This window comes from Malus sylvestris, chromosome 17 (assembly GCF_916048215.2).
Source record: "Malus sylvestris chromosome 17, drMalSylv7.2, whole genome shotgun sequence".
In the NCBI taxonomy this organism is placed as follows: domain Eukaryota; kingdom Viridiplantae; phylum Streptophyta; class Magnoliopsida; order Rosales; family Rosaceae; genus Malus; species Malus sylvestris.
The window spans coordinates 8718399-8727189 of record NC_062276.1 but is presented as its reverse complement, the minus strand read 5'-3'; the positions used below and the strand labels follow the sequence as shown (position 1 = coordinate 8727189).

At 38.2% G+C, this 8791-nt stretch overlaps 1 protein-coding gene and 1 non-coding gene across 2 annotated transcripts; both read left to right on the top strand.

Annotated features, from left to right (window-relative positions):
- Positions 1-4541: 4541 nt before the first annotated feature.
- Positions 4542-4755, top strand: LOC126612749 (small nucleolar RNA U3). The gene has a single exon (XR_007619312.1). It is a non-coding gene; the product is annotated as a small nucleolar RNA U3 (small nucleolar RNA).
- Positions 4756-7703: 2948 nt separating this feature from the next.
- On the top strand, positions 7704-8270 carry LOC126611754 (dirigent protein 22-like). The gene has a single exon (XM_050280123.1). It carries the CDS (start codon positions 7722-7724, stop codon positions 8268-8270), a length of 549 nt encoding a protein of 182 aa, XP_050136080.1. The 5' UTR covers positions 7704-7721.
- The last annotated feature ends 521 nt before the right edge of the window (positions 8271-8791 follow it).

The window sequence follows — 8791 nt, the reverse complement described above, 5'->3', positions numbered from 1 at the left end:
ACAAAATTACAAGATGTTTTGTCTGACCCTAAGTGGGTTAATGCCATGAAAGTTGAGATGGAAGCTTTGGAAAAGAATTCTACTTGGGATTTGGTTCCTTTACCAAACGGGAAGAAAGTCGTTGGATGTAGATGGGTGTTTACTATTAAGCACAAAACAGATGGTTTTATCAACCGGTATAAAGCCAGATTAGTTGATAAGGGTTATACTCAAACTTATGGGGTGGATTATCATGAGATGTTTGCTCATGTTGCCAAACTTAATATTGTGCGTGTTCTTCTGTCCTTAGCAACAAACCAGGATTGACCTCTGTTGCAGTTTGATGTTAAGAATGTTTTCCTTCATGGTGATCTTAAGGAGGAAGTTTATATGGATCTCCTACCTGGTATTGGAACATCTCCTGGAAAAGGTGTTGTATGCAGGTTACGAAAGGCTTTGTATGGTTTGAAACAATCTCCTAGAGCGTGGTTTGCGAGGTTTGCAAGTTCAATGAAGAAGTTTGGGTATATCCAGAGTCATTCAAATCATACTTTGTTTCTAAAGCGACAAAATGGTAAGCTAACTGCATTGATTATTTATGTTGATGACATGATAGTGATTGGTGATGATCAGAAGGAGATACAATGCCTTCAAAAGTACCTAGCTACTGAATTTGAGATGAAAGAATTGGGTGAATTGAAGTATTTTCTTAGAATCGAGGTTGCCCGATCCAAGCATAATATTTTTCTGTCTCAACGAAAGTATGTTCTTGATTTGTTAGCTGAAACAGGTATGTTAGATTGCAAACCTGTTGATACTCCGATTGAGCAGAATCATCGTTTGGGCTTATTTCTAGATCAAGTTCCTACTCATAAGAAACAGTATCAGAGGCTTGTGTGGAGATTAATTTATTTGTCTCACACTCGCCCTGACATTGCTTATGCAGTTAGTGTGGTAAGTCAGTTTATGCACTCACCTAGTGAAGCTCATATGGATGCAGTAACCCGCATTTTGAGATACTTGAAGATGGCTCCTGGCAGAGGCTTGGTTTTCTCCAAGAATGGTCATTTGAATGTCGAAGGGTATACAGATGTAGATTGGGCAGGTTCTATCACTGATCGGCGATATACATCTGAATACTTTACGTTTGTGGGTGGTAATTTAATTACTTGGAGAAATAAGAAACAAAAAGTGGTGGCTAGGTCAAGTGCAGAAGCTGAGTTTCGTGGTATGTCTCATGGTGTATATGAGTTGTTGTGGTTGAAAAAATTGTTGAGAGATCTTGGGTTTAAACCCAAGGGTGCTATGAAACTCCCGATCTCTCAACAATTGTTTCAACCACAACAACTCACATACGCTATTAACGATCCCATCACTGAAACTCCCGATAAGAGGTCGACCCAAGTCAGTCGAGCTCAAGGCATTCTAGTGGCCTCGTCCTTGTCTGGCTCCAATGTGCATGTGTCAATGTCACTTGCATTCACCAATGGGCAGTACAATGGCAGCAACCTTGAGCTACAAGGCATCAACCGCCAATTTGAGAGGGTTAAAGAGGTCTCAGTGGTTTCAGGCACTGCATCATTCAGATATGCAAAGGGTTATGCTACCTTTGAGACAGTTTTTTATGATAATAAGACCTCCTACTCAGTCGTCTGGTGCACTATTAGGTTGTTTCTCAATAATACTTAATAGTTAACCTCTGTTTTTTATGGTTCAATGTTCTTAGAAATAAATTGGACCTTTAGTAAAGGCAAACACTTTTCCATATGCAAATCCTGAAGCTAACAAGCAAGCCTTTGTGCTAGCGTGCCACAAAAACACATATGACTCACTCCCAAGTGAATACGTCTTAAGCCCACATGCATCTCATTATGCTCGTTTCTCACAATGAGTACTATTTTTTCGCAATCTTAAATACGTAAAAGGTCTTAGATTTGACTTCCTTAAATGACAAGTTTGACACCAAACAAAAATCAAAACTCATATGAACTCACACTACATATATATGTAGTGTACTTGCTGTTCATGTTTTTTTTTTTTTTTTTTTTTTTTTTTGGTATCAGATACTTTTGGTTTGTAATTTTTAATCAACCCTTGAGGCTTGAGAAGATATGTGCCTCATCTTTGTTTAATTATCTGCAAAGCCAGCGAATAATCAACAAAACAAAACAGACTAATTTATTCTCAACGAGTTTTTTAAATTTGAGAAAAGTCAGGAATCCATGAAGACATAAATAAGGAAGAAGTCCTTAAATAAGTCGTTCCTTTTTTCTCTCCTCTAGTGAGAGCATTTCTCGCCGACTGTGTGAGTGACTCCGTTTTCAAATTTCTGCGTCGACGCCGGCTCTTGCCATGGCAAGGCTAGTGGCAGTTCCTTGATTTCCCTTTGTCTTTCTCCGTTTGTTTTTTGTAATAAGCCCAGCCCCGTTTACTTCTAGATCTTCCCACAATCTCATATTCCTAGTATTTTGTTTGCCTCTGTTTTCATCATCCTGAGCCTCAAATCTCGGTCACCCGTTTCATCCATCTCATTCAGTCATTTCCCATATACCCTCATCATCACTTGGCTCCATTTTCTTTCCACCAATCCTAATTTCTATTCCGCTAGTTTTCACCGCGATTTATCGCTGCTCCATGGGAAGGTATGTAGAGCTTTGACTCGGGTGTTCGCACCACCACCTTTGTTGGCCCTTGTACGTTATTCCCATTGTTCGCCCTTGTTGGCGTTGTCATTTGTGGGATTTCTCTTCCTGCGAGCTTCTTTTGTTCTATAGCGGCGTTCGTTTTGGTGGTTCGTGGAGGATGGAACGGCTTTTTTCTTCCTCAACTCTGGGACTAGACCTGTAAACGGGTCGAGTTTATTGAGTTTGGGTCAGGTTTGACCCAACCCTTTAATTTAACAAATCATCCGAACTTAACCCGTTAAGGTAACGGATCACTCAAACCCAACCTGTTAATATAATAAATCACCTGTTTCACCCATTTCTTAACAATTTTTTTGTTATTTTTTTTTTAACATTTCATCCAAACCAAAAAAAGATTGGTGCTTTCAGTTGTTTTCTTTTGCTACCTCAACCAAGTCTCCCTTGCAACCGACTCCATCACCGCCAACCAATCTCTCTCCAGTGATCAAACCATTGTCTCCGCCGGTGGGATTTTTCCTTACTCGGGCATTGAACTACATCGTCAAGAATTCAATGACTCTCAAGCAGTCAGGCTTGCTTTAAAGTCCCTCGAAGCAGATGTTAAAAGGGCAAACAACCTGGTTGACAAGTATAAAAACCGAGCTCGCTTCTACTTGCTTGTCAAGTGCCGACACATTGTCAAGGAGGTACAAGATGTTACCAGGGATATCGGAAGGTCTTTGGCTGCTCTGTCCATTGCAAACACCGACGTCTTATTGGGATATCTGATCAGGTGAATAGGTTACAGAATGAAATGCAGAGAGTGGAAATTGAGGCCTCACAATCTCAGCTCCAAGTTTTCGACAAGCTAAAACAAGGTCTTGATGATCAGACACTTGACCAAGGTTTTGCAAACGATATGCTTGCAAAAATAGCAATGGCAGTTGAGGTGCCAATGATGGGTGTTAACGGGTGGTTAACGGGTTTCTCGGGTTCACCCAAAATGACCCGTTAACCACCCGACCCGTTTAACACTTATCCGAATACTAATTTTAATGGGTCGGATCAGGTTGAAAATGCCAGGTCTATCTGGGACTCGAGATGGTGTGATGGCAGCCCCTTGTGGTAGAGATGGCTTCGAATTGTTGGGAAGTGTTGGTGGCTGGAGGAGCAGCTACAGCAGCTGTGATTTAGGGTTTCTTTTGTTGTGTGGTGTGTTTGTGCTGGGCCCCAAGACTTTCTTTGAGCTGGTCCATTTGTTCTTAGTGTGTATTTGGGCTCTTCTTGTGTTTTGTTTGTTTGTGGGGTATTATTTTTCCTTTTCTCAATAAAAAATAGAGGAAGGGAACTTTGACCAAAAAAATAAATAAGGAAGAGAATGAATGAGGATAGAATCAACTATACGTACTCACATATATAATCTTTTTTATTTCATGTGTTAGTAAACGCAGAGAAGTCAGTCCAACTAATTCCAAGTAAATACATATTTATCAAAGGATAATAATAACAGACAATATTCGCGTCCACCTTGTGAGTGCTCCTCCTTGTTCACTCATTGCAATTTATATATTTTAACCATACAAATGTTAAAATCAAAATCCTACGCAACCCTACAAGCTGTACAACTACACGGTGACCCATAAGGCTTAGGCCTCTTTCAATTTTGTTTAAACTCTTTGATTTTGTTGGCAGGGTTGCTTTTTCAGCCAATTAGATGTTCATACAGCTTTGAGCCACCTATTAATAAAGGTATACTCTTTCTGAATTGGAATTCTTTACTTTTTACAGTAGTTGGCTTCAATGTGGTTGAATTGAAGGCAAAACCTTGGCAGATAATTGTGAGCTGCAAAATACACAAAGCACAACAACATTAGTCCCACATCGACGCTGCACAAAACGGCAATAGCCTTTATATGGTCTTTTCCGTACTCACAGTTCACGACCTTACTTGAACAGGATCTGTTCTATAGGTTGTACTTCTGTATCCTTGATTTCTAAGGAGACAGGAACCTCAGTCTGGTGGATGAACCATGACCGTGTGATCAGAGCGTGATTAACAGCCTTGTGACCCTCGGATCATTCAGGCAGTAGATGATCGTTCTCAGCCATCTCTTCAGCTGGCTGGGGTGGTCACACGGTTGTCTGACAGACCTTCCCAACTCTTTTTTATTTATTTTGTTTTTGTTTTTTCCTAGTGTCCAATTGGGATTTTATAATTTTGGTGGAGTATGTTTGGCTTACAGGACCATGAAAGTCTCAAGGCTTCCATCAAATATCATGATATCATCGTTCATGAATTTTGTTTTCCCTTTTTCAACGGTTTTTATCACAAATGTTTTCCGAAAATCGATAATAACATATTTTGGACTTGTAGGCCGTACATGTGTGCCTAGTCACTAAATTTACCTAACACTTGATAGAAATTAATGGAAAGAACTCAATTGATGTGTGGTGCTTAATTTTAAGAGCGATATAGATTCATTTTGAAATTAAAAGATCAAAATAAAGATTTTGGTACATTTCAAAGCCCATTGGTTATAAAAACCTTTTTTTTTTCAAAATTACATAATTTAGGATTAAACTCATCATATATGTGTCTTTGTCATTTATGTGAATTAAAAGATAAATACCTATTGTACTTTAAAACTCAACACAATTTGATGGATTATACTTACCACATCAAAACTTGTCATTGGTGAATCATAAATTGATTAAATTTAGGGAGTGGTTCTGCCCCTAAAAAAAAATCATTATGCAGTTCTTTAATGTGTTTTTTTTTTTTTATGCAATTTTTTTCATGAAAGGAGTACAACTTAACTATTTTGGAGTGTCGATAACAGTACTTTAAAAATTGAAATTAACACATAAAATTAAAAATCAAAATAATTTCAATACTCACACGCATGGTTAGTAAATTCGCGTATAAGACCCGTATTTTACACATACATAAGTATTTTTCAAATACTTATGTTTTTCATACACGTCCTATTGTTTTATTAAATTGCACATGTTTTAAAATTCTGACGTTATACACGTACTTGCATATTTTTTACATTTGATACACTTTATTTAGACATATTTTCAATTATACACTTAAACATTTATGTATTCTATACGTTTGCTAAAATATTATTAAAAACAAAGATAAGTAAATATTTTTCAACATATTTCTCTAACAAAATTGCCGAATAATACATGTACATATTTTTCACGTACAATACTTATTTCATATTTTACTAATTTTGCTCACATCTTAATAAACAAAATAATTACAATTTCTATTTTAATCTCATTTGCTAAAAAAATAAAAAAGCTATTTTGAACTCATTGCACTTCCAAGTAAATAAAATGTGGAGGATTTGAATCCCCCATTCCCCCCCCCCCCCCCAATTTTCATTTGTCAAAAAAGAAATATTTTGATTTTATCATCTAAGCTACCTATTAATAGAACTCTCCTTGTCAATCAAAAGAGAGTTAGAAGACTATTAGGGCACGTTTGTTTGGCCGGCTTAAGTTTCATTAGACTGGACTACTTAGCTAGAATCAGTAATCCTGTGTTTAGTGTAAATTGGGATTGTGTTTAATGGGATTAAGCCGGACTCGTGACGACTAAATCCTTAGGTGGGCTTAGCGAGAGCCACCAAAAATGAGGGGATTCGTAGTCCCGTTTCTGTTCTCCGCTTCACCTCATGTTGCTTCGCTTCGCCCCAGGCTTGAGCAACAACTTGCCTTCCCTTTCTCTGACTCTCTCTCTCTCCTCCTCCCTCTTCTCCATCTCAGAAGATCTCTAAGTCTGCAATATTGGGTTTGATGGAAACGAATTCAAGAAATCCAAGCCATCACCGTCTCTCACTTCCCTGACTCCACAAACCCCGACTCGTCGCCGGTCAACTCGCCAGGGATCACTGCAGGTCGGTTCCGCCGCTCCACAGACTTGGAAAGCTCTCTCCAGTTGGAATCTTGCACCAAACAAAAACCTGAAAAACCAAGCTCGATTGTTTGTTTTGCAAAAAAAAATTTGGCAATTAATCGGAAAAAAGAGGGAAGGGAAAGAGAGCATGGGACAGAGAGAACGAGGGAGATAAAGAGGGAGAAAAAGATGGAGGCTTCCAGAGAGAGGGAGAGTTTTATTAGAATAAAAAAAGATAGAATTAATTAATATAATATTATTAGATATGAATTAAAAAATATAACCAAACGCTTCACTAAGTTAGTCCAACTCAGTATAGTCTAAGCCAATCCAGCTAAGTCTATTTTAAGCCAGTCCAACTTAGTCTAGTCTAAGTTAGTCCAGCTTAGTCCCTGAAGCTAGTTTAGTCCGAGTTAGTCCGATGCAACAAACGCACCCTTAGTCTTCTATCACACCAAAAAAAAAAGAGGAAAACTAATGAAAGTCCAAAAAAACTTTAGTTTTAATTAAAAATGACAAATAAAGGTAAAAATGTGATTTTTTATTAAAAGTGAGCAGTACCGGCATATCCAATATCCATGAAAGAGTGACATAGAGGTGTTTATTTTTACTTATGTAGGTTATGAAAGTTGAAATGATATATAATATAACGCTTATATGTGCCTTCCTTTCCATTTTAATCGATTTGTGATATGACCACTCAAACCCTAATTGAAGGTAGAAGATAATTTTCATGAAGAAAACTAATTGGACAAACTATATATATGCAAGTTGACATCCACGTTTTTGCTCAACGTGCATTTAATTAAAGTTTATTCAATCCAAGCCAATCCTAGACACTAAACGAAACCTATATGTACTGCTGCGTTGCATTTTCTTGGATTCACGTATACGTATATGTATGATTTTGGTCTTCTCTATGCTTGAATTTTAAACCTAAATTTGAACCTCCACGGGCATGCTCTATGTTCAGCAGTCTCACATGAGATACCCATCAGGCCGTCACTACTTTTTAAACGTCCCAAAATAACAAGAATCTTGTGTTCATAACTTACATAACGTCTGTTTTCTAGCAGAAAATTGACAACTTTAACCGTCTCCATCTCTCCATAAATTGGAACCATTGCATGAACAAACCCAGTTGCAAAAAGAAAATTCCAATATTCACTCAAATTCTTCTGCTGCTCAATTTGTTGTTATTTTCACTAATGGCATTAAGTTCCTTTTCAAGACCCTCCAAACTCATGTCGGTTTTGTCAACATTGCTTCTAGCCATGCTCATGTCTCTTGCCAAAGCTCAAAGTCCTAGAGAAACCACCATAGTGTTTTACTTGCAAGACTTGGCGTCAGGACCCAATGCCACTGTTGTCCCTATCACAGGCATCCAAGGCAAGCCTCAGTCTTTCACCTCATTCGGCACCATTTTCGCCATTGACGATCCCATCACCGAAACTCCCGATAAGAGATCGACCCAAGTAGGTCGAGCTCAAGGCATTCTAGTTGCCTCGTCCTTGTCTGGCTCCAATGTGCATGTGTCAATGTCACTTGCATTCACCAATAGGTACGATGGCAGCAGCCTTGAGCTACAAGGCACCAGCCGCCAGTTTGAGAGGGTTAAAGAGGTCTCAGTGGTTTCAGGCACTGCATCATTCAGATATGCAAGGGGTTATGCTACCCTTGAGACAGTTTTTTATGATAATAAGACCTCCTACTCAGTCGTCCGGTGCGCTATTAGGTTGCTTCTCAATAGTACTTAATAGTTAACCTCTGTTTTTTATGGTTCAATGTTCTCAGAAATAAATTGGACCTTTAGTAAAGGCAAGCACTTTTCCATACGCAGATCCTGAAGCTAGTAAGCAAGCCTTTGTGCTGGCGTGCCACAAAAACACATATCTTAAGACTCACACCCAACTGAATATGTCTTAAGCCCACATGCATCTCATTGTGCTCGTCTCTCACGATTAGTACAATCATCTAGTGATCTTTTCCCGCAATCTTAAATACGTAAGAGGTCTTAGATTTGACTCTCTTAAATGAAGAATTTGATACCAAACAATCGAAACTCATATAAACTCACACTACATATATATGTAGTGTAGTTGCTGTTCATGCTTTTTTTTTTTTTTTTAATCAGATACTTTTGGTTTGTAATTTTTAATCAACCCTTGAAGCTTGAGAAGATATAAATAAGGAAGAGAATCCATGAAGTCATGAATCCATGAAGACATAAATAAGGAAGAGAATGAATGAGGATAGAATCAACTATACGTACTCGCAT